The following is a 25999-nucleotide window of genomic DNA, read 5'->3' as shown; positions in this document are numbered from 1 at the left end:
CCCCTCAAATATTTAATTAAGTATCATAAGTATCAAAGCCAGAATTCAAAAACAGTTACTTAGAGATTACCTCTTTCACAATTTCATTGCTTTATAATATTTTGCAATTAAGCCTTTGCCTTTTTTTTTTCAAATTTTTATTTAAATTCTAGTTAGTTAATATATAGTGTAATACTGTTTTCAGGAGAATTTAGTGATTCATCATTTACATAAAACATCCAGTGTTCAACATAACAAGTACCCTCCTTAATACCCATCAACCATTTAGCCCATCTCCCACGCACCTCCATCAACCCTTAGTTTATTCTCTTATGGTCTGTTTCCCTCCCTCTTTTTTTCTCCTTCCCATATGTCCATGTGTTTTGTTTCTTAAATTTCACATTTGAGTGAAATCATATGGTATTTGTCTTTCTCTGCCTGACATTTCTTTTAGCCTAATACACTCTAGCTCCATCTATTGTCATTGTAAATGGCAAGATTTCATTCCTTTTGATGACTTTATCCTTACTTTTAAGTTTGATTTATTTAAATAATCTCTATAACCAACATGGGGCCCTGATTCTTGACTCCAAGATCAAGAATTGCATACTCTTCTCACTGAGCCAGCAAGGTGCTCCTTATCCCCTCACTTTTAATCTGCAGGTGGCTTTAGGTGTAAAATGAGTCTCTTGTAGGCAGCATGTACATGGGTCTTACTTTTTAAATCCATTCTGACACCCTCTTTTGATTGGAGCATTTGGTCCATGGGTAGTCAAAGTAATTATTGATAGGTATGTATTTATTGCCATTTTATTACTTGTTTTGTGGTTGTCTCTGAAGATTTTCTCTGATCCTTTCTTGTCTTTCTCTTTTATGTTTTGATTTTCTTTAGTGATATATTTGAAATATATATATATATGAAATATATATATTTCTCTTTAATCTTTGCACGTTCTTTTTGGGCTTTGATATATGGTTGCCATTAGGTTTATATATAGCCTTTTCTTCATACAACAGTCTATATTTATGTTGATGGTCATTTAAGTTTGAACTGATTTTCTCCTCTCTTCCCCATATTTTATGTATATGTATATGTCATTACATTTTATATCCTCTTTGTGCATATGTGTGAATTCCTGATTTTTTTATAGAAATATTTTTACTGCTTTTGTGTTCCCTACTTTTATACTGTCACTTTTGGTCTCTCCTTTCCACTTAAAGAGTCCCCTTTAATATTTCTTGCAGAGCTGGTTTAGTAGTCATGGACTCCCTTAGTTTTTGTTTGTCTGGGAAACTATCTCTCCTTCCATTCTGAATGATAGTCTTGCTGGATACAGTGTTCTTGGCTGCAGATTTTTCCCATACAGCTTTTTGAATATATTATGCAATTCCCTTCTGGTTTGCTAAGTTTCTGTTGAAAAATCTCCTGCTAACTTTATGAGTTTTCCCTTGTAAATTACTTTTTTGGTCTCGTTGCTTTTAAGATGTTTTTTACTCTGTGCTTTGCAAATTGAATTGCATTATGTCTTGGTGTAGGCCTTCTTTTGTTGATTTTGATGGGAATTCTCTGTGCCTCCTGGATCTGGATTTTTTTCCTTCCCCAAATTAGATAGGCTATTATTTCTTCAAATAAATTTTCTGCCTTTTTTTGTCTCTTCTTCTTCTGAAACTCCTATAATACAAATGTTATTATGTTTGATGGACTCAGGGAGTTCCCTTAAATCTATTCTCATGTTGCATAATTCTCTCTTTTGTTCAGATTCTTTGCTTTCTATTACTTTGTCTTCTAGGTCAATAATTCATTCTTCTGCTTCTTCTAACCTGCTGTTCAATGCATCAGGTATGTTTCTAATCTCATTTATTGCACTCTTCATCTCTGATTCTTTTTTTTAAACTTTTATTATCTCTGTGGTAAGGGTCTCACTGATGCCTTCCATTCTTTTCTCAGGTCCAGTAAGTACCCGTTATGATTCCTGTTTTAAATTCTCCATCAGGCATGTTGCTTATATCTGTTTTCACTTAGATCTCTGGCCATGGCCTTGAAATAAATTTTTTCTGTCTTATTTTGTCTAACTTCCCACCTGCTTCTGTATATTAGGAAAGCCAGTTGTCTCCTGCTCCTAAAAGTGATGGTGTTATAAAAAAGGTCATAGGTAATGCCCGGGGCCTGGAACTTCCAAGGAGCGTCTCCAGTGCGCTGTGTGCTCTCTGCTACTGTGTTTTGGCTGCTCTATCCTTCAGGTCAGTCATCTGCGGAGGCTCTCCTTGCCTGCTGTGGCAGTGTTTGGTGCTTGGCCAGAATGTGGTGAATTTTAACTTCATCTGTTCTGGTCGGCTTGTGAAATGAGACCTGTCATCACCTCCACCAGAAATGAGGCCCTGCAGAACTCACTGGTTGGGAGAGGTAGTGTGGGCAGGAGTTTTACTAGTCTTCTAGGGAGGGGCCCATTGTGCTGGGGCTGAGGTAAGCGTGACTGCAGTTCCACCAGAGTGCAGGGGAATGGGGCTTAGCACAAGAAATTTACTGGCCTCCCACAGGTAGCTCTATGTTTATGCTGAGGGGCAGGGGAGGGAGAGGAAATGGCACCAGCCAGCTCATTTGTCCCCAGAGAGGTGTCTCCATGAACACTGCCACTCTGGGATATGCTCTGAGAAGAGCAAATAGTCTCTTGACCGAGTGCTCCAGGTGCTCTTCAGATCACTTGTTCCCACACTGTATGCCCCCCAGGTTGTCTGCCTTCTCTCCAGGACGTACTCTCCAGAATCTATTCCAGCCAAGCCTGCTGACCTTTAAAACTCTAGGCTTTAAACCCCACTGATTGCAAGAACTCACAAAATTCAGCCCCTCTCACTTCCCAAACCAGTGGCTATGGAGAAACATTTTTTGTGTGTTCCCCTGTGAGTTCCTCTCTCTCCCCTCTGTACAACCACAGTTACCTCCTCTCCACAGCAGCCAGGATCCGTTTCTCCCCTAAACCATGTCTCCACACCTCCTACCTTCTTTGATGTGGCCTCTTCTCTACCTATAGTTGTGGAGTTTGTTCTGCCAGTCTTCAGGTCAATTTCTGAGGTATTTAGGATGATTTGATAGTTATCTAGTTGTACTCATGGCATGAGGTGAACCTAGGGTCCTCCTAATCCACCATCTTCCTGTCCCTACAGAATATACTTTCAAAGAGAATAGAAGAGAGTTTGGGTTCTATCATTAACTAACTAGGGCAACCTTGGGCAAACTTAACTTCTTTTGTGGTCTCATTTTTTTATCTGGTAAAATAATAACTTTGGACTAGGTGGCATCGAAGGTTCCACGTGACTCAAGTCATTCATTCGTTCATTCATTCATTCATTCATTCATTCATTCATTCAATAGTTTTCTATGTATCAGGCACTGTTTTTTTTTTTTTTTTTTCAGGCACTGTTTTATGTGCTAGGAATACTGGGCATCCCTGGATGCCTCAGCGGTTTGATGCCTGCCTTTGGTCCAGGGTGCGATCCTGGAGACCTGGGATTGAGTCTCACATCGGGCTCCCGGCATGGAGCTTGCTTCTCCCTTTGCCTGTGTCTCTGCCTCTCTCTCTATCATGAATGAATAAAATCTTAAAAAAAAAAAGGGGGGGGGGAATACAGTTAAAATCTCAGAGAATTTACATTCTATAAGATTTCTTATCTTAAAGTAGTAATTCTCAAGGTGGTGAGGACTGACCAGTGGGACAAATTTTCCATATTGAGGAATACCTATTTGAAAATATACAGGGATACAAGTGGCTCAGTGGATAAGTGTCTGCCTCCAGCTCAGGGGATGATCCTGGTATCCAGGATTGAATCCCACATCAGGCTCCTTGTAGGGAGCCTACTTCTCTCTTTGCCTATGTCTCTGCCTCTCTCTCTTTCTCTCATGTATAAATAAAAATCTTTAAAAAAAAAAAAAGAATATACTGCCTCCTAGATCCGTAGTTTCATCCCCAGGAGGTAAGCTCTGTGGGGAGCCAGTACTATTGATAAGCATTTGTGATATCCTTCATATAAGCTTGGCAGAAAAAAAAGTTGAGAATGTTAGTGTTCTAAGTGATGTAGCAATTCAAGGGTGTGCCAGTCATATGCTCTATTTTGCAGTCTGAAAGGAGATTCATTAAAAGAGCCAATTCTAAGCTTAAGGTAAGCTTGAAAGTGCATTTGAATTAATAGTCTCTGATGTATTAAAGTCCTATGAACACCTGTACCAATTAGGAAATAGAAATATTAGAATGTTTACCCATTTTATTTTTGGCCTATGATCTCTCATGCTCAACTCATGTGGCAAAATTGTTTGATTAAACATATCACTATCCTTCTGACAATGAGTTTTAATATCCCAGGCCACAGCCAATTTTCTCTATTTAAATATAAACAAGCAAAGAAAAATATGATATTATAGCATTTTGGTGATGAAAGACCAGCACATGTATTATTATTCTTTCATGTTAAGAATCACAACAAATCTTAAATATCAAGGAGTTTAAAAATACTTATTTCTATTCCCCCCAAATCTAGGAGTTATAACTAAAGTTCATGCTATAGTAAATAAAAAATTATCATAGAAATGTATATGGATTGAAAATGAAAACAAAACAAAAACCAAACAAACAGAAAACACCTCCAGTTTAACACTGTCAGCATAGAATATTTTATTTTAAACTTGCTGTTCAAACTTTCAAATACAACACATGTGGCAAAGAAACAACAGTTAACACACAACATCTGCCACAATTCTATCTTTGAACTGCCTTTTCTATATTATGTGATATGTTACAATTTCTTTCAATTTCTTACATTCATGGTATTCTTAAAGGCAGCAAATGTCAATTTTTCTGCTTTGAAAACATTTCCATTAATGTTATGAAATTGCTTAAAATGACAACTTTTTCCTTTTGGTATTCTACTGCTGCCCATATCAGTGACATAATTCATATTATTTATAGGTTGTTGAGAGGTATACTGTACTTAACAAATCAACTCCCAACTCTAAGTTAAAATGAACTTCAATCCAAAACAAGCATTTTCCTAAATCAGTATACTCAACTACCTTTCTCAAAAATATTTCCATTCTGAAATAAGTTTCTTTTTGTGTGAGATACAATAGTTTTATCTTTTATTCCTAACAGAACTCATGCTGTACTTTTTTTTCTCAAAATATATTTGATATATTCTGTGCAAAATGTTAAGTTCTGTATAGGTATGTACCTTATCTGAAAAAGTTTATAAAATATAATTCCTAAAAACAACCTCAACATTAGACAATAGAGGAAGAAGAAACATATCAAACAAAGCCTAATTTTTCACATGAGAAAATAAGTATGTTCTTAAAGCTCCAGTAATACATTCCTTGAAAAACCTCAGAATGCACTTTGGTCATTATTAAACATATGAGAACATAGGCAAATAAAACAAGTTGCTTTTGTTGTTTTCTACATAAAGAAAATATACCAAACAATGAGGCTGAATTGAGGCTGATCAAAAGGAATGGTAAGAGCAAAGTGATATTATGACATGGCTCTATTCTCTACACATTCCTGATTTTAAGATTATGACTTGGGGATTAAAACTGCACCAATCAAATAAATCATTTACAATTAAATTCCCTAGAACATGGTAGAAAACGTGAGGATATTCAACATGATACACCTTGCACCAAGAAAATTCTATACTGTTTCAAATAAATTCTTTGTTTTAGAAACTAGATACCCAGTTTAAAAAAAATTGCAAAAACATTTCATGTTTCATGTAATTCCTAATATATTCTTGATTGTACAAATATAACAACTTAAAATCAAGGCCCAATGTAAGATATCATCATATTCGCCCTACCTACCTAACATGCCAACATGATAAGTTCTCATTTGGACACTTGGCAAATTGTGTGTGTGTGTGTGTGTGTGTGTGTGTGTGTGTGTGTAGCATGGGGGAGTAGGTAACTTTCCAGGTTAAAAGCATCTAAAATAGCCCTTATGAAATTGAGGGTAAAGGGGGGTGCACCAGGTTAAGTTTAGAGGATAGAATTTACTGAAGCTCTTTTCTGAAAATCTGGATATAGTTTTATAACTAGCCATCAGAGGAATATTTTATTGGTTCTTAACCTTATTCTTAAGTTGTTCATTTGAGTGTGTATACACTATAGTGTACCATGGGGAAAAATTATTTTACTTGAGTAAACATAACGTACTTTAGTAATATCAATAGGCACTTCACTTGTGAGATGAGTGTATACCTCACTCAAAAGGATACCATATCATGCCCTAGTACACTATAACATATCCCATATAAAGATACGCATTAAAAGTAACAATTTTAAAAAGTGCACATTTTGAGCATGCACAGTTGGAGCTGTGCAAACAGCCCAGTGTTTCAAATAAATACAATTATTACTAGTTAATTTTTATCAAAATATCTTACAGTATGGTAACCATTTACAATTATTGCTCTATTAAGAGTTTTATCATCAAAGAGCACTTGTTGACCTGTTATGTAATACCATATATATTAATACTGAAGGGTGTGTAACTGCAGCTTAATCAGTGTAGATCCTGGCACTGCTCCAAAATAATTCAAGAGAAACCCTGACTGGATCTTGATTTACCAAAGAAGATACTTTCTGTGTTTAGCAGAGTCCAATGCAATATTCCAAAGTCAAAGAAGTTTTCCTCAAGTAAGGCAAGTTCACGGCATTGATGGAGAAACAGTGCTTAGCAATGGCTTCTATTCTCATAATTTGTTATTTTGTCAATTATTTATGAACAATTACCAGGATCTCAAGTATCTGGATATCAGTTTTATCACCCTTGCAACAACTAAAGTACATCGATGCTAAAAATAAAATATAAAGAAAGACTAAAATAAATGTAAAAAACAGTGAACAAGTAAAATAAATATAAGAATTGCACAAGACAGTGTGATGTAAACACTTCAATTTCCCAGCTGAGACTCCTGAAGCAAAGAGTCAGTGACTGCTTTCAGGCAGCTTAGTTGGTACTCTTATTCTGGAAAAGAGGCTACATCTTTTCTCTGAATTGTCATGATTTAATCTTCCACAGCTAATGAAAAGAAAACAGAAGGAGTAACCATTAGAGTCAGTTTTAATACTGCGACTTATTAAATTACATCCCATAATGCTTTTATTTAAATTTCATTCATAAACAAGTATAGTTCTATTATTTTAAACTCTTTTATCCTTTTTTCTTCAAGAAGAATTCACCTTGAAATTAAAAAAGTGAGAATCAGATTTCCCCTGCTTTCTTTTACTGAGAAGTAGCAGTACACACACACACACACACACACACACACACTTGTTTAATACGAAGAGTCTATACTTTATTCACCAAGAGCTGTGCATATGTTGGAAGATGTATGCATTGCTATCTAGTAAATGACATAACTTTTGGTTAAAAAAAGAAATAGGACTCTTTTTTTCTTTTGTATCACCTCAATTAGATTCAGATTATCTGAGTAAAAATAAATACCTTTAATTATTCTATAAAAGAGTCCTATTTTATATGAATACTCTTCTAAATTAGGAGTTCCATCAGCACTGTAAACCAAGAATTCTTCAAGTACAATATTATCAAAATGATTTCATCACTGTGCATATGAGATCTCACAAGACCGATAAGGTAAAATAAATGTCACAAAATGTAACAGGGCACTAAGAAATAAAAAATACCTGGAAGCTCTTACCTTTAAATTAAATCCAAGCAAGTCACTGATAACACCTGAAACAGCTGACAGGATGACAACCTGGGTGATGTTATAAAGCAGTGGATTCATTGTAAGCCCATATAATCTAAAGGGACTGTCCAATTCCTAGCAGAAGAAAAAAAAAATCATGAGCCCAGAAGTTCATTAAGGATTATCAGTTAAACTAATTCAGGGCAACATACAATAAGAATTTTCAAAAACACTTTCAAAAAAACGGTTACAGATTATGGATATTTTTAGAAAGGATAAACTTGATTAAACTTGTAAGAAGTGAATATATTTTTAGGTTTTCTTTTTTTTTTTTTTTCAGAAGTGATTTGCACTAAAAGAACTCTATAACCTAAAATTTTAACTCCAATTTCTGTCTTAAATGAATCACTAGTAAAGTATTGGTCTAGTAGCTACCGAGAAGTTTGAAAACATTTTTTAGTATAAGAACAGAAAATGTAAGAGAACAGTATCTTTTTGGAAAAAATTAGAGAAATTTTCTGCATTTAATTATTAAAACATACATAAAACTTTGAGATAATTACTTCTCAAATATTACAAATTGATTGATTCAAAGATTTAATATTCTGTGATTTACTGATTCTCAGATTTAAAGTTATATGGCAAGCCCTGTATTAGGCTCTGGAAAATTAGGATTCAGTCCCTGTGCTGAAGGACCCCTACAGTCTAATAGACATGCAAATAAATAATTCAACTATGAGCCTCCCATAGAAGAGGTATATATGAAAGGTATGGGCCCTAGAGAAAGGTGCCCCTAAAACTTAGTAGGAGGAGATAACAGATACTCCGTTAGACACATGAGAACACGGCACCTCTGAATTGCTACAGGTTGCTCAACATTTTAGAGCCCAAGTGCAAGGAAAGAAGTCCTTCAAAAATTTCTAAAACCTGCTACTTAGGTAAGGGTCATTCTTTATGCAGATTGTACTGACAAACTGGCACCAATGGAATTTAATTCGGGGAGAAGTGTATCAAATGTGCAGATGAGAAGGATCACACGAAGTGGAAGCAATGTGGAAGACAGGCTGGAGAGCTGTGCGACTAGAAGCAGGAAGGCACTGAGGGTTCAAAGGATTGAAGCTCAAGTGAGAGACAATGAGGGTCAGACTTAGGGCAGTACTGACAGGGAAGCAGGGATGTACTAGAAGCTATTTGAGAGGATGAATCAATAGACCTCAGAATTTCTGGGCTGTGAAGAGTGAGAGACAGCAAACAATCTATATTAAGTCCCAGGATTCTGAGTAGAGACTATACAACTGTGTATGATCAAAAAGGATCACATTGTTGTGCTTTGTATTTTAGTTATCTCCTATTTCTCTCTACTCTGGGACTGAAGCTGTTCCTAAGTCTCATCCTGTCTAGCACAGTGCTTACACTCTGAAGACACTGCACACTATGCACTAGAAAGCCCACCCACCTCTTCAGAACCTTGTCAATGCCTAAGGTATACTGTGAGGCAGTATACCCAATTAAGACTTTTTAACTGACTGAAGACATAATTGTAATGTTAGGACACAACTAATCTTGTACAATTTTCTGAACACTTATGAACACTTATGAACAACTCTAAGAATTACATTCAATTTGGTAAAGAAATTGAGATTTTAAAAGATATTTCCCTTTTAGGAAAGTATTATACACACTGCAAAGTAGTATTAAAATATTTTATCAAATTTATCAAGGAGTTATTATTTATCAAATTTATTATTTATCAAATTTTATCAAATTTATCAAGGAGTTATGAAATCAAATATTTTGAAATTATATTTTTTGATTGTTACAAAAGTGATCTGAAAATTTAAATGTTTACTGGTGATATATATTTATTATAAGTATTATAATTATTATGTATTACTACTTTTTAAGCTGACTCAGCCCAAGCAGAAGACTGCTCTGAGAAATACAAAATGAGAAAATTTCCAAATTAACATCAAATCCCCCTTTTTGAAGTCTATTTTAAATTCTAGGAGACAAAATTTCCAAAGATGCCAACCTTTAACAATACTTTAAACATTATTAAAGTCTTAAATGTTCAGAAGTTATTAAAATTTTAAAATGAAATGATTTGATTACTTTGGTTAGTTTTACAGTAAAAGTAAAATGTACACAGCATAAGTGTGTTCAAATGTAATTTGGAAACAATCTGGATAAATCATAAAAACCAAACACAAGGTTGGAGCTGCAAACAAAAGACTCCGATATAATGTCAGAATAGCATATCCTACGCTAGCTATATCCATTTTCAATTTTATTTTTACCTTTAGCAGTTTAGTAGCCAGCTTTAAGACATTATTCACTAGTGTCAGTTCCTCTTTTTTGTTAGGTTTCTTCTCCATTTTCAAGTAGAGGTTTATCTTTTTATAAAAAAAAGGAATGAATAGTTAAAAATACTTAAAATTACAATAAATACTCATTTTTAAAAGGAACTGAAATATTAATGGTGGTTCTTTGGTTACTGAGATTACAAATGACATTAATATTCTCTTTCATACTTACTGCATAGTACAAATTTCCTACAATAAACATGTTATTTTATAATAAAACAAGAACTTATTTAAACTTTTTAAATATTAACAAAAGCTGGCAAAAGAAAGGCAAACTGATGTCATTACTTAATAGGTGAAACACTTTCATCCCAGAGTCAAAGCAATCTAAAGTAAGATCTAAGGTAAATCAATTGGTTTGTTTGCCACTCTCCTTCTTCCCTTTAATTGAGCTTCTGTGTTACTCAAAAAGTTTTCACTGGTTGTAAGTTTCTTTGAATAATTTCTATGACAAGGAAGGAAAACACTAAACAAATTCATACAAAATAAAGTTAACCATCAAAATTATTATGCTCTACCTTCCTAATGAATAAAAATTCATACTTATTCAAATACAGCCCTACTACACTGCAAAGCAAACGTATCCTGCTAATGGTTTAAAATTCATCATTTCTAGAAACAGTACTTCCTTCTTGTCAAATAAAAGTGATACAGAAAAACAGCAGATTAGATTTGAAACCTGCATCAAGGCAGGAACACTGCAATCTGCAAGTCCTGCTTTGTAACAGAAAATGCAGACATAACAGGTTCCTAAAAAAATTGACGTAAATGAAAAGATTTTTAGTTTAATATGTAGATTAAAGACATCAATTTATAACAGAATAAACATGCATTCTCACCTGTTCAGTAAGTAATATTGAGGTATTGCTATACTTTTTACTTGTTTCTGATCCAAGGGTAACAAATCTTAGCAGAAAAAGCGTTAACGAGATGCACCAGATCACTAGTTCCCAATTGTAGTGGCAATCAAGGAAGATCTCATGAACATGAAGCAACTAAAGAGTGTATGAAAAAGGCAAGAGGAAGCAGCAATGTGATTAAAGGAATTTCTTTTTAAAAGGAAGTTACACTTTATTTCATACAAACTGATCATGAATGCAGTAGCACATTTTAAAAACACTCCACATTTATTAATAGGGACTATTTCAAACACATAAAATGTATAATATAATCAAAACCCGTGACTAGAGTGGTAGAGAGGGTAGCTGTCGTATTACTAATTTAAATACCCCTAAGGTAATAAATATCATATGTACAATGCTTGCTCTAATTTTTGAAATATACACTTTATCAGATTAGGAACAGTACTTTTCAGAATTAGGAATCTCCACTGAAATTCACCAATTTGGTTTCTGCAGCTGTTGATCCTGAAAGAGCTCAAACCAGATTCAGGGATTTTCTAAATTATAAATCTTTGCAGTCCAGGGATAAACTATATTGGTTATGGCATATTTATTGTTACTAAGTTGCTGGTTTCATCTTGCTACTACTTTGAAGTTAACAAGAAAAATTAGTTCCTATTTCCCATTCTCACACTCTCTCTCTGGCAATTGATACCAAGATCCTGTTAGTCACCTAAAATAAGGAATATTCCCTTTTTCTACCCCCTATTCGCTAGATGTTTCGTGTAGGATTAGAATTAGCTGTTCACTTGAATAATTGGCAAAATTCAACTGTAAAGCCATATGGGTCTACAGGATTTTTGCCAGTGGCAAATTTTAAACTATTGAATCAATACCGTTTTATAGTTACAGGTCTCCTCAGGTTTTCAATTACTTTTTGAGTCAGTTTTAATAAATTATGCACTTGTACAAAATTGTTCACACCTATGGTTTCAACTTTAATGATATAAAGTAACATATATTGTTAGCATTCTTTAAAAAACTTCTCAACTGGGCAGCGTGGGTGGCTCAGCGGTTTAGAGCTGCCTTTGGCTCAGGGCGTGATCGTGGAGACCCGGGATCGAGTCCCACATCAGGCTCCCTGCATGGAGCCTGTTTTTCCCTCTGCCTGTGTCTCTGCCTCTCTCTCTCATGAATAAATAAGTAAAATCTTAAAAAAAAAAAAACCTTCTCAACTGTGCCAGTAGCTTATTAATGCACCTTTTCTTTTTAAATCTTTGTTATTTGCATGTTTTAAAATTTCTAAACACATGAGTTTTTGTGTAGCTGTCACTGTTTTCTACTGTAACTGCATTAGTTGGATCAAAGGGTCTGTATAGTTTCAGCTGAGGATTACTTTATGTCCAAGTACACGGGAAAGTTTTATAAACTGTCCTTATGCCTCAAAAGAAAATGTGTTCTTGGATTCTAGAACAAAATTTTAATATTCTTGTTTACATATATATCTTCATTATATTCTGAAAAAATGTGTTGAGACCTCCCAATGAGGTTTTTTCCTACAATTTCTCACCTTAGTGCTATTGATTTTGGCTATCTATACATACATTTGACGTTATATTACAAGGGAATTATTAGGTCTTCCTGATGAATATCGTCTTTTTTGTCAAGCTTCCCTTTATCCCCCCATTGTACTTAGACTACCGTCCATTTCATCTGATATTAAGGTGAACTCACTGGCTTCCTTTTGGCTAGTATTTGCCTAAGGTATCTTTTTCTATCCTACAATCAAAACCTTTCAGAGTTATTATGTTCTATGTGGCTTTTGTAGATAGGCATAGAAAGGTTTTATATTCATAGGAGTCAGACCTACTACAGGATGTACTTCAGGAACATGGAAATTATACCCAAAAGAAAAGGCGGAGATGCAATAAGGAATTCTGAGTACAGAAATCAGTCTTTTCCTCTTGGGTGCTTTTACGATTTTTCTTTGTTTTTGGTGTTCTGCAGTTTCTCCAAATCATGTCTAAGTGTGGATTTACTTTTATTGCTTCTTCTCTTCCTTGTTGTGCTTTCTAAATCTGAAATTAATGTTTTTCATCAATACAGAAAAACTCTTAGCCACTATCTCTCCAAGTACTGCCCTCCTTCTCCTTCCCATCTGGAACTCCTACTGAGTATTTGTTAGATTTCCCGTATATATGTCTCAATCTCCTTTTCATATTTCCATCTCTTTATCTCCATTCTATATTATGGATCTTCCATCTCTTTCTTTTTAAAGATTTCATTCATTCATTCATTCATTCATTCATTCATTCATTCATTGAGACACAGAGAGAGAGAGAGGCGCAGAGACACAGGCAGAGGGAGAAGCAGGCTCCATGCAGGGAGCCCGACATGGGACTCAATCCCAGGTCTCCAGGATCCCACCCCGGGCTGCAGGCGGCGCTAAACCTCTGCGCCACCAGGGCTGTCTGCCCCCTCTTCCATCTCTCATTCATGGTTTTCAGCTGTCTTCAATCTATTTATTGTTTAGTGTGTTTTAAATGTTAATAACTGTATTTTTCTTTTCTCTGAAGTCCCTCCAGTTCTTTTTCAAATCTGTCTGTCCTTTTTTCCTAGTGTTACCTATGTCTTTATCTTATAGTTCCTATCTGATCAGTCTATTATCTGACATAGCCGGAGATCTAATCCTGCTGTTGGTTGATTAACTCACTCATGGTGGACTGTCTCTTCGCAGTGTTTTGAAACCTGAAGGGGCTTCATCTGTGGAAATCCTAGGAGGCCTAGGTTGAGGTCATATCCCCCCAAGAACAATCTTGGTTTTGCTTCTGCCAAATACCCAGGTATCCAGGAACCTAGGACCACTTTTCTTATTAACTTCTTGATACAGAAGTTACAGAACAAGATCTGTAATGTACATTTTGAACCCGGAAACTACAATAAAGGCAGACCTACAGTTATATATTCTTAGAAGAGAGACCTACTCCCTCCTATTCTTGTCCGAGTCCAGGCAGAGTCAGATGGGCTTTCTTACTGTCCTCTGTGCCGGTGAGCAGACGGTATTTCTTACTTTACCTTCTCACCGGGACTGTAGTTGTTCAAGGGGCAGCATGTATTAGGAGGTATGTAGACTGAGGCCTCATTTTCTGTCCTCTTGGCACAGAATCTCAAGTCTCTAGGATACTAAACTAAGATTGACCATGTAACCTCATCTTATCCAAGGGCTGCCCCAAGCATTAACATATACACTTAATTGCTCTGTTTTTAAATTTTATCCTTAGTTTTGGCCCCTTACTGTCTTATAAACTCAGATATGTATGTAATATGTATATAAAAAAGCTTATATATGTATATTAAAAAGCTGAGGTTTTTTTTTCTCCCTCCTCCCCTCCAGCATTGTACAGTGCTTTAAAGCAGAAGAATCTTCAGGTAATCTAGTATGTCATATTAAAATGGAAGTTTAATTTTATAACCTAGAATATCCTGAGATATTTTGTGCTTCTTGACTAATCTTGGCCAATGAGTTCCTTTTTAGAGCCTGAGGCAGTTAAGTCACAGTGACGATTCAGATATAAAATGAAAGAATTAGTGCTAAATGTGAATAAATCAGAGATTCATGAAAAATGGTCTGAAACAATCCCATAATTCTAGTCACTCATATGTTTGTTTTGGGAAATAAAGATAACCAAGTGAATGGCAGATAAAAACTAATTCCTATACAGTCAATCAACAGACATCTGAGAACACTAGCCACTGTTCATGACATAGAGTTGAATTAGACACATATATTTATTCTATGAAAAAAAAACTGGAAAAAAGCCCATTTTAAAACTTATATTACTAGGTGTATAGGTACTTTGGTTGTTTATTAGAAAGCCTTCTGGAGTTAAATAATTATAAATGTGATTATCTAATTTCTACACATTGGAACAAGTCAACTCACCTGGGCACAACAGATAAACACAACTGATATAGTCAACAAGAAAGCAGATGAAACTATTACATCAACTGATCGCTGAGGACCTCGACGCTGGGGAAAAAAAAGGGAAAACATTTTTAAATATATTTACTAATTAGCAGCTAATTCCATGCTTTCAATTAAAGTGTTGATCCATCCCTGCAGGTTGATCAAAGCTTACAATGTTGAAAATATACCTAATTTGTCAGATGAATTTAATTACAAAGTGTTACTATTTCCTGAGGATTGGCAATACAGTGTAATGAGGAATATATAGCACAGAATTCACGGCGTAACTTCCACATTTTTCATTTAATTTCAAACAGTCATCATTTATTCAACAAATGTTTCTTGAGCACCTGTTCAGAACGAGGTGCTGTGTTAGGTACTGGAAATAGAGCAGAGAGTGAAATAGACATGGCCCTATCTTCACAGGAGCTAGCAGGGAGCCACACAGCAAGCTTATAACCACAGCTATATGTGATCGGTTGTAATGAGCGCTATTAAAGGAAAGGTAAAGGATGCTTTGAGAAAACTGGTAGGGAATTTGTTGTAAACATGACTTCCTTAGGGAGACCTTTCCAGGCCCGCACTCCTAAGTCTCAATTACGAGTTAGGAAGATCTCCCTAATAAAGTGTTATTCATGCCAAAATAAGATGTCAGGGTATGATGGCACATGGCAGCATTCCTGGCAGAAGGAAGGGCAAGTGAGAGCACAAAACAGGAAAAATACTATCGCATTCAAAGAACTGAAGCGGTCTAGTGTGGCTGGAATGGAGAGAGGAAAGTGCTTCAAAATGAAACAAGAGAGAGAGGCTTTCCTCAAGAGCTAGGTCACGAAGGGAATTACAGGCCTCGTTCAGATTTTGTTCTTTAGCTTAAGAGCAATGGAGAACCTCCAAAAAGTTTTAAGAATTATATGATGAAACTACATTTTGAAAAGATCACTGGTGGCAGACTGAGGAATGTATTGGAAGGAGGAAAGCTGAATGCAGAAAGGCCAGTAACAGGCAACTACAGCTATAAAAAGCAGATGACTGACGGTTTTAATTAGGGTGGCAGATATGGAAACAAAGAAAAGTAAATGGACCCAAGATATATTTTGGAAGTAGAAGGGGTGGGAAATGGTGATAAGTTGGATATTGGAAATGCAAGAGAGGGAAGTAAATATCAAAGATAATTCCTAGGTCTAGGGCTACATGTTTCCCTTGTTGAAATGTAAGCTCCTAAAGGTAAGGACTTTCATGTTATCAGTAGTGGATATTACATGGTTAACATTAAATAGAACAATGTACAAAAGAATGTAACACCAAGTTAGAGTTGATAATGAGGAATTACAGGTGGCTTCTTAGTAAGCCACATAACAAAGATCATATCCATCCCTCCATACGACAGGAAAGTCACACTGAGCAAAATAATCCAAGCCAATTTTTAGCATTTCCCAATGGAGTCTTACAAGTTATATCAATGAAAAGAATAATGCATTTTTTAAACAGAAGGGTAGACAGTGCAAACTTTTTTTTTTTTTTTTTTACTTCTTTCATTGTTACTTCAAAAAAAAAATAAAGATCTAGGTTTATTAGAGGGTTTCTGGTCTTTGGGTCAACTTTATTTAAGACCTGATTACGTCATGCATAATGAAAATCACTGTGTCTTAATGCAGCAAAGAAATAATCCTCAAAAGAAGTGCTTTCCTAAACCTAATTCAGATGTTTCCCATTTCCCTCCTAAGTTTTTATATCTTACTTCTATAATTAGGAAAGTTATTTAAAAAGATTAAAGGAAAAGAACAGCATGAAAAGAATGACTTAGAATTGCAAGCGAATAGTAATAGACCACTTCAGTGAGGCTAAACTCACCGATTAGTTTTTTTAATTCTTTTTTAAGCAGTGGGCTCCCTCTGCTGGTTTCTGATAACCATTCTAGATAGAAATAAAATCTTTAAGCTTTCTTATGAGTAAATGTGGTGAGATTTATGAAGAAAAGATAAATGTCAAACCTAAAAAAACAAATCATACAGATAAACAAACAACCAGAATCAGACCTATAAATACAAAGAACAGACTGATGGTTGCCAGAGCTAAGGGGGATAGGGATGGTCAAAATGGGTGAAGGGTAGTGGGAGGTACAGGCTTCCAGTCACAGAAAGAATAAGTCCCAGGAATAAATGGCACAGGTTAGGGCACATAGTTTATGGTAACTGTATTAATGCTGTACGGTGACAGGTGGTAGCTACTATACTTGGTGGTAAGAACAGCATAACCTACAGAAAAAGTGAATCACTATGTTGTACACCTGAAACTAACGTAATATTGTATGTCAACTATGCTTCCGTTAAAAAAAATTAAAAAAAAGATACATTTAGAACCATCTGATCTTGGAAAAATCTACCTAAAATGTATTTAAGCCGTTCAGACCTCTGGTGTTTTACTCTAAAGAACAAGTTAAACATTTATTTCGGATTTCTGCATATGGATTAAAAAGAATACTAAGTATGGCCACATAGTACCATGTTAGTACACAGGTAACTATACATTTAGACATAAATACATATTGATAAAAAGACTGAAACTCAAAAAAAAAAAAAAAAGACTGAAACTCTCAGAGGAAGTTAGCATGTTAACAGTATTTTTATCACCAGCATTCTACCTTAAGATAGGACCGGAGAGAGAGCCACATTTTTATATTCTGTACTTTCTTCAAACGGAAATGAGGAACTTCAGATTTTCGAGCTCTCCTTGCTGATGTTAAATGTCCAAAGAGTTTTGCAAAAAGTAATCGCTAAAAAAGATTAGGATAGGATTAACTTTCAAGTAGATTACCACAGAAAAACAAAAATTGACAAAATATGGCTCGTTATGATTTTCTTTGGTTAAGTACTACAAAAACAAAACAGGAAAATAGCAGATCAAAATGATTTAATGAAATACTAAAATACTTCAGAAATTCTTTAAATATTATGAAAAGTATTCTCTATTCTGAATTTTGTACTATACCCACCTGTTTATAAGTTCTTTCTGCTACACAGAGCAAAAAAAAGAAAATCCACACTAGAGACACACGAACCACAAAACTTATTATAACCATAGAAAGAACTATGACATCTTCATTAGAACCAAATGCAATCACATAAAGTTCTGAAGCAGAATGTGCTGTGAGTTGTTCCAAGTCTGTAGCTTGGGAGAGTCGGAAAACAAATGGAGTTAAACCCAGGATTAGAGAGATTGCATTTCCAAAAATCTGGTATCCTATTCCTGGTATATGGTTGTTCACCTTTATAGAGAAAGAAAAAAAAATTGTACATAAATTTTATCTACAGCAAAATGAATTTCTATTAAGCATTATCCCATTTATAGCAATATGAAATCATTTTGTTAAAATCAGTTTTAATACATGAATTATGAAATATAAATTTATTCAAAGTTTGAAGTATATTACAGTCAAATTGTAAGTCATTAGGTCTTCAAGCTTTTTTTTTTTTAAGATTTTATTTATTTATTCATGAAAGACACAGAGAGAGAGAGGCAGAGACACAGGCAGAGGGAGAAGCAGGCTCCATGCAGGGAGCTCAATGCGGGACTTGATCCCAGGACTCTAGGATCACACCCTGAGCCGAAGGCAGGCACTAAACTGCTGAGCCACCCAGGAATCCCCAGGTCTTCAAGTTTTTAAAAATAGATTATTGGATTTTTTTTTAAAGATTTTATTTATTCATTCATGAGAGACACACAGAGAGAGAGGCAGAGACATAGGCAGAGGGAGAAGCAAGCTTCCTCTTCCTGCAGGGAGCTCAATGTGGGACTTGATCCCAAGACTCTGGGATCATGACCTGAGTCAAAGGCAGACGCTCAAGCGCTGAGCCACCCAGGCATCCCTCATTATCAGATTTTTTTTTTTAATTTTTTTTTTTTTATTTACTTATGATAGTCACAGAGAGAGAGAGAGAGGCAGAGACACAGGCAGAGGGAGAAGCAGGCTCCATGCACCGGGAGCCCGACGTGGGATTCGACCCTGGGTCTCCAGGATCGCGCCCTGGGCCAAAGGCAGGCGCCAAACCGCTGCGCCACCCAGGGATCCCCATTATCAGATTTTTAATTCACTAAATAGATGCAAAAGAATGAACCATCTTGGTCTTACCTAGATCTGGAAAAAAAAAATTCTATGTATGTCATTATTTCAAAAGTTAGAAATATTCAAAAATACTTCAGTATTAAAAAGAATGAGATCTCATTTCCACTTAAACTTGGTTCATAAAAAGAAAAATCAAGAGTTTTATTTGACAAACTTGCAACTTGTGTTTTCCTTCAAAGAGTTCAAAATACAAATGGGTATCTCCTTAAACTCTCAAACCATTTTAGAAGAGAGAGTATGTTAGGGAAAAAAATTAAGTAAGAAAGAGGGGAAAAAGGAATTATAAAAAAGGAAATTGGAAATTTAAATAATGGAAAATAATAAGACTGGTAGGAGTATGAGGGATCTTAAATACCAGCTAATTTTTTATCATCATATTATCCATTCTGTAAATGACCTGCTAGTTCACAGCTGTTAAGGAATGGAGCACCAACTATATCCAAATCTCCAGAGACTCCTTCTGCATATGCATTAGGAAGGAGATCAATTTCTAGCACGGTTACTTTTAATTTCTGTCCTCCATGAAGTATGCACAATAGTTCTAACACAATGAACAAAAGACAAGAAATTTAGAATGGGAAGTTAAATTATGACTAGCTGTCCAGAAGAATCAGATAAAATTTAAAAAGTGTAATGATCTGATAAAAGACACAATTTAATAGGAACTGAAATTAAAACCCTTACTATTTGTACTCCACCTCCTCACACTGCTCAAGATTTTCACACCACTAGCTGCATCACTTCTATATATTTAAGTGGGCAAGGAAGTATCATACAAATATTTTACTTTGAATTTTGAGAGTACTAATAAATAAATGAAGCAGGAGGGATGATACAGGAGAAAAATAAGCCTTCAGCAACACTTGTGTATCTAGTGCCTCCTCAGTCTGATCCATAAAAAACAAAAGAAAGAGTAACATAAAATAAAGAAATTTTACATTGTTTCATCTAATCTTGGTTAGAAGAATGAAAACATTAAAAGATGACAGTGGATTGGTGAGAAATCACCATTTAAATCACAGTGCCAAATATACATAACTTCTTGAAGTTGAAGAAATAAGGTTAAGTTGTAAATATAACATCCTAGTAATTATTTAATACATAAATAACCAATGTCTTATTCTTGAACTAAAAGAATAAAATTTAAAAACTCACTCTGTTCATTATCATTCCACTGATTTCAAGCACAGACATGTCTGCTTTCTTACAGTCATTGCCTTCCCATACTATAGCACTGATTTTTTCTAATCCTGGGTGGGAACTATGCAGCCAGGGCAAATGACTCTATAAAAAAGAAACAGAAATCAGTGAATACATTTATCACATCTCATAAATAAAACATGTGTGTGTATATATATAAACTACACTAAAAAACAAATTGATGAATACATTTATATTTTATAAATAGAACACACATATACATATTTCTCTGAATATGGGTATATGTGTATTTACAAATACTCAAAATCAGTGACTCTAGAATTCTGTTAATATTAATTAGCACATACATTAAGCAGATGGCATATGAAATTACACAGTCATAAAGAAGTTAAGAACCTCCTATAACAGGTATTAGGCAAACTAATTGTTCAAAAATCCTTTAAAATGTATCAGCAAAAGCACTTAGTTGTCAATTTGTCTACATAGCTACGAATATGCTCCTGTTCCAAGACAAATGGATATCAGTTTGTTCTTATTACTGACTCTCCAGCTTATAGTCATTCAATACAAAAGCAGATGACAGGTATGGCTTAAACCTCTTTGAAAGATGAAACGGTGATACAATCTCATCCTGAAAGAGACTCTCCCTCACACCCTCAGCCTCAGTATCTGATTGAGTTACTTTTCTGATATTTTAATCTAGAGATTCCCCAGAGGATTAACTTAACTTTTTTTCCCCCTTAAATATTGCTAATAGAAGCATATGGAACTATAAGTACTCTCCCAAGAATTAAGCACCTCTCAGTTTTTCAAGGAAAAGAAAAGAACAATTGAGAGTGTTAATACACAGGATCAGATGCTTAAGTTTGGGGTGTTTGGTTTGTTTAGGTTTATATTTAAAAAAACAAAACTGTGGAGCTCCTGGTTGTCTCTTTTGGTGGAGTGTGCAACTCTGGATCTTGGGGTCGAGAGTCTGAGCCACACATTTGGGTGCAGAGAGTATTTAAAAATAAAACCTTTTAAAAAATAAATAAAAGTTCAAAATAGGATAGTCGGGATTAAAAATAGCAACAAAATGAATACAAAACTAATCTTTACATTATCAGACATAAGAGAAGTTAACATTAAAAGATGAGACCCCAAATGGATGAATCTGTTTATGTTACAAGTATTGCTATTTTTATAATTTATTTCATTAAAATAACTTCTAACAATAAACAGAAGAACCTACTATAGTTATATTCATCCTTGGAAGAACAAAAATGTGATTAAAATATGGTAAAGATATGTATTTGAAAACTTAAGGAATATAATATTTTCCTGTAGGGAGAATAAAATTACATTGATTCATTTTGATTAAAGATATAATACTTTAATAGTATGTAAGAAAACAGAAATGGGTAATTATTAGCATTCTGACATACATTAATTTTCTTTATGTAAAGCTAGATACACCATATTTACTATAAATAGAATAAACAGTGATGAATAATTATAGACAAACCATAATGCCAGTAGCCATATTATTGGCAAGGCTCTTTTACATTTAGTTTATTTGACTATGAAAAAGTTTCCATTAAAAATTTATCTTTTCCAAAGATATAATATTTTAACATACATTAACCATCAAAGCATATATTTCACTACTGGAGAGCCTTAAAAACTGTAAGATACTAGTTATTAACTATTCACTTAATTCCACAAATGAATATTCCACAAAATATTCTAGCTAGGATAGAAGTAATCTGTGCCAAAATACATATCAAACTTTCCATGGAAATCTAGTTAATTATGAAACAGAACAGAACTGAAAAGACAGAACAAGTGGGAGAAATTGAATGCAGAATGTAAAGTCTGAGAGGTGAGGTTTCAACCACTGATTTACAGGCTTCTAATCTTTTTAAACTCTCAAGTCTGTTAACAGTAAATTAATGGCTTCCCAATTACATGAAGCAAGGCTTATCAAGAAAGTCTACCTAGAGACAGAAATAGAATTCAAGAAGCTCTTCACCCTCCTTCCAAAAGTATTCATTTTGCCCAGCTACCTTTGCAGTTGTTTTAACTAGTGTCTGATATCATCTTTCTGTTTCTAGAAAGCCAGAAGGCAGGTGAAAAGACAGCAACCAGAAACTGGTGAATTTAAAGAGTTAACTGAAAAACAAACAAACCACCCTGTATCTCTGTGTGTGAACATAGATACACCCTGAATCTGTGTGTGTGAAATATATTCTGAAACAACAGTCTTGTAGAAACATGCACTGCCTACAGTGTGTCAAGAAGAGCACTGCAGGAAACACTTTTTCAAAAAGGCTCAAGGAAAACATCAGGGCAAATAATTCTATTTCAAAAATCTCAACTACTGCCTGAAAACCTTAACACTTAAATGGTGGTACGTTTTATTTCAAGTAAATTCACCATGACAACTGCTTCACTGGGGTTTCTACCTGTGGGAACTGTACCCATGAAAATTTGGCTTTACCTACTGAAAAATGAATCTCACTTGAATATGGCCTCATACTTTATTATATACTCAGCCATGACTAGAGGAGAGCAATTTTCTGCTGTAGAAATGTTTCAGTGATTATTGCCAAAGAAAATAAAATAAAACAAAACTACAAATTTGGTAACATCCTGACTAGAACATCCTGACTAGAATGGATGGATACAAATGCTCAGTTTCTTCACAAGTTGGGATTTTGCAGTCTCTATGGTGGGCAGAAAAACGGCCCTCCAAACCTAATACAGACTTTAGTCATAAGAGAAAAAAACTGGTAGCTTTGCATTAAAGGGAGCTAATTTCCATTACATGGCTACTATTAAAACTGAAAATATAAACTTATTTTTTAGAAGCCTGAGAATAATAAATGTGTGTAAAATCATGTCTTGAATTCAAAAGCAATAGCAATGTAAGCCTATGGTACTATAATATGCAGAGTGGAACATTAAAAATCTTACTAAAAAAAAAAGCAGAGTGGTATGATAGATTTAGGGCCAATTTATTCTGTATAGCATGCATTAAAAACAATTTGGCATGCTTTGAAAAAAAATTTATTTCCTTTCACTCAATCTTTGTTAAACACCTACTATGTACTAAGCGCTGTGTGAGTCAGCATGAGGAAAGAACACATGGTCCCTGCTTCTATGCTTTTTTTATGGAATCACTGGGAAAATAGCTCTGTGGCATTTTCCTAAACTTCAATTCCAGTTATTATGCTCAGTGAGGTAGATGAATATCCCGATGACTCATCCAACACCCTATTCTCATGGGCTGTTCATTGTTTTCTTCACTTCTTAAATTCCAGTAGACCTTCAGCTACTCCCATGGCCACAGCCTGAACCTTGTCAACACACCGAAATGTTCGACTTGCTCGACTTCTGAACTAAGTCTTCAACCACAACTCCTTTTTTCAGGTGTCTCAAATCTTCAATTCTAAAACCCTTCTAAACACACCTATCCTTCAATCCATCTGTCCCTTCTTGGTTTCATTTCCTTCTTCAAACTAAGAAGTCTGGATTCTTACCATATCCATTACTCCCTGGCCTCTCCTGTCCCCTGAGTAGCAACTATTTACTGAGCACCTACATTGTGTGACTCTGGTGCATTATTTAGTTCCAAGCTCCAATTTTTCTCATCTATAAAATAATTATATAAATACATTAAAAAATGCACCACAATGTCATAGGTTGTGAGAATTACATGACATAATGCAGCAAGATTATTTTGCACAGTGCCTGGCAGATAGTGAATGCTTTTTGAATGTTTGCTATTCTTGATTACCACAACTGAACTCCAGAGAGTATCACACAACTGTGTGGATTGGGCAACCACAAATTCCTGGCTTCAGATTCCAGCTAGACCCTCAACAATGCGGCAGTGTGACGCTAAATACATGCACACATACTCTCCATTTCCCACAAGTGATAACTTTGAGCCTTCATCACCATCTACAAGCCCCCAGTCCTATCATCTCTCTTATCGTTAATAGACCTCCTGCACCTTCATCATTCTACTCTATGCACTTCTCCTCTTCCTTCTATTTCAGCAAAAGATGTGTTCTCCTTCCTACTGAAGGCAAAACTTCCTAATTATGCTTCCCCTCCAGAATCATAAGAAATCTCATTCAACAACTTCTTCTCTTATAGCTCTTCCATCCTTCCCTCCGGTTTTCCCTATGTATACATATACACGCTCAAGTGGCTCACATCTCAGGGTAAGGGGACCAAAACATTTTGTCAATTCTATTTATCTTTTAACAATGTTTATGGCTTAATTTGTGGCCCCAAATTTTAAAATTTTAGGATATTTGAAATTTATCATTTTTGATATTTGTGTTTTTTTTTTTTTTTTATCTTCTTTAAAAAATTCTTCTCTTGGGGCGCCTGGTGGCTCAGTCAGTTAAGCAGGTGACTCAGTTTCAGCTGGTCATGATCTCAGGGTTGTGAGACTGAGCTTGATATGGGGATTCATGCTGAGCATGAAGCCTGCTTGGGATTCTCTTTTTCCCTCTCCCTCTGCCCTGGAATATATTTTTGTATGTGAAGAATCATTTGACCTATAACTATATACAGAAGAGTCCATCCTTTCCCCACTGGCTGTAATGCCACTTATGTATTAGGGATCCATATAAACACATACTACTTTGGGGTATTTTATTCTGTCCCATAGGTCTATTTTTGTATATGCTGCCTTGGTCTGCTTGGGCTGCTATAACAAAGTATCATGGACTGGATGGCTTACAAACAACAGATAGGGCAGCCCCGGTGGCTCAGCGGTTTAGCGCCGCCTGCAGCCCAGGGCCTGATCCTGGAGACCCAGGATCGAGTCCCACATCAGGCTCCCGGCATGGAGCCTGCTTCTCCCTCTGCCTGTGTCTCTGCCTCTCTCTCTCTCTCTCTGTGTCTCTCATGAGTAAAACAAAACAAAACAAAAAAAAAGAAACAAACAAAACAAAACAAAACAAAAAACAAAACAACAACAACAACAAAACAGATATCTATTCCTCACAGTTCTGGAGGCTGGAAGTCCAAAGATCAAGATGCTGGCAGATTTGGTGTCTGATGAGATCCTACTTCCTGGTTCACCTCCTGGTTTTTATAGTCAAAAAGACTAAACTCTTTTTGCTGTAACCTCACATGGTGGAAAGGCCAAGGCAGCTCTCTGGGGTATCCTTCCTAGAGCTCTACCCTTATGACCTAATTACCCCCCAAATGCCCCATCTCCAAATACCACTACCTTGGGCATTTGGTTTCACCATATGAACCAGTGGCTGGGAGGGGGTGGGCACAAACATTATGCAGTCCATAGCATACAACTATCCCATACTACCTTTATTACTATACTTTTTTAAAATTTAAATTCAGCCAACGTATTGTACATCATTAGTTTCAGATGTAGTGTTCAATAATTCATCAGCTGCCTATAACACCCAGTGCTCATCACATCACATGCCCTCCCCAATGCCCATCACCAGTTACTCCATCCATCCACCCACCTCTCCTTCTGCAACCCTCAGTTTGTTTCCCAGAGTTAAGAGTCTCATATGGTTTGTCTCCCTCTCTTATTTTTTCCCATTCAGTTTTCTCTCCCTTCCTATACTTTTAAAATAAATTTTTATATCCAGTTGGAAAAGTCTCCCTGTTGTTCTCTTAAACTGTTTTAGTTATTCTCGACATTTTGCTCTTTAATGTAGACTTTAAATCTAAGTTCAACCAGACAAACATAACTGGTAGGATTTTGACAGAAAAAGCAGTGTGATAAAGGGTATCTCTGACATGTTTCTGCATTTAATAGAAATACTCCCAAAATTTCACTGTTAAAATATGATAGGCTTTTAGAAGGTTCTTCGGCAGCTACCCTTTAGCAGAT

General features: G+C 35.4%; 1 protein-coding gene across 7 annotated transcripts in view; it reads right to left on the bottom strand.

The window, feature by feature from the left end:
* Positions 1-4618: 4618 nt before the first annotated feature.
* Positions 4619-25999, bottom strand: part of PHTF2 (putative homeodomain transcription factor 2) — a 113305-nt gene continuing 91924 nt past the window's right edge. For all 7 annotated transcript variants that reach the window (XM_038562822.1, XM_038562817.1, XM_038562820.1 and 4 more), the window contains 8 exons: positions 20128-20256; positions 17842-18114; positions 17491-17622; positions 14826-14912; positions 10880-11035; positions 9975-10070; positions 7687-7812; positions 4619-7046 (listed from right to left, as the gene is read on the bottom strand). In XM_038562822.1, coding sequence (XP_038418750.1) covers positions 7026-7046; positions 7687-7812; positions 9975-10070; positions 10880-11035; positions 14826-14912; positions 17491-17622; positions 17842-18114; positions 20128-20256 — 1020 coding nt within the window. In that variant the 3' untranslated portion in view covers positions 4619-7025. The remainder of the gene's footprint in view (positions 7047-7686; positions 7813-9974; positions 10071-10879; positions 11036-14825; positions 14913-17490; positions 17623-17841; positions 18115-20127; positions 20257-25999) is intronic.

Source organism: Canis lupus, chromosome 18, assembly GCF_011100685.1.
Source record: "Canis lupus familiaris isolate Mischka breed German Shepherd chromosome 18, alternate assembly UU_Cfam_GSD_1.0, whole genome shotgun sequence".
In the NCBI taxonomy this organism is placed as follows: domain Eukaryota; kingdom Metazoa; phylum Chordata; class Mammalia; order Carnivora; family Canidae; genus Canis; species Canis lupus.
This window is presented reverse-complemented; position numbering and strand designations above follow the sequence as displayed.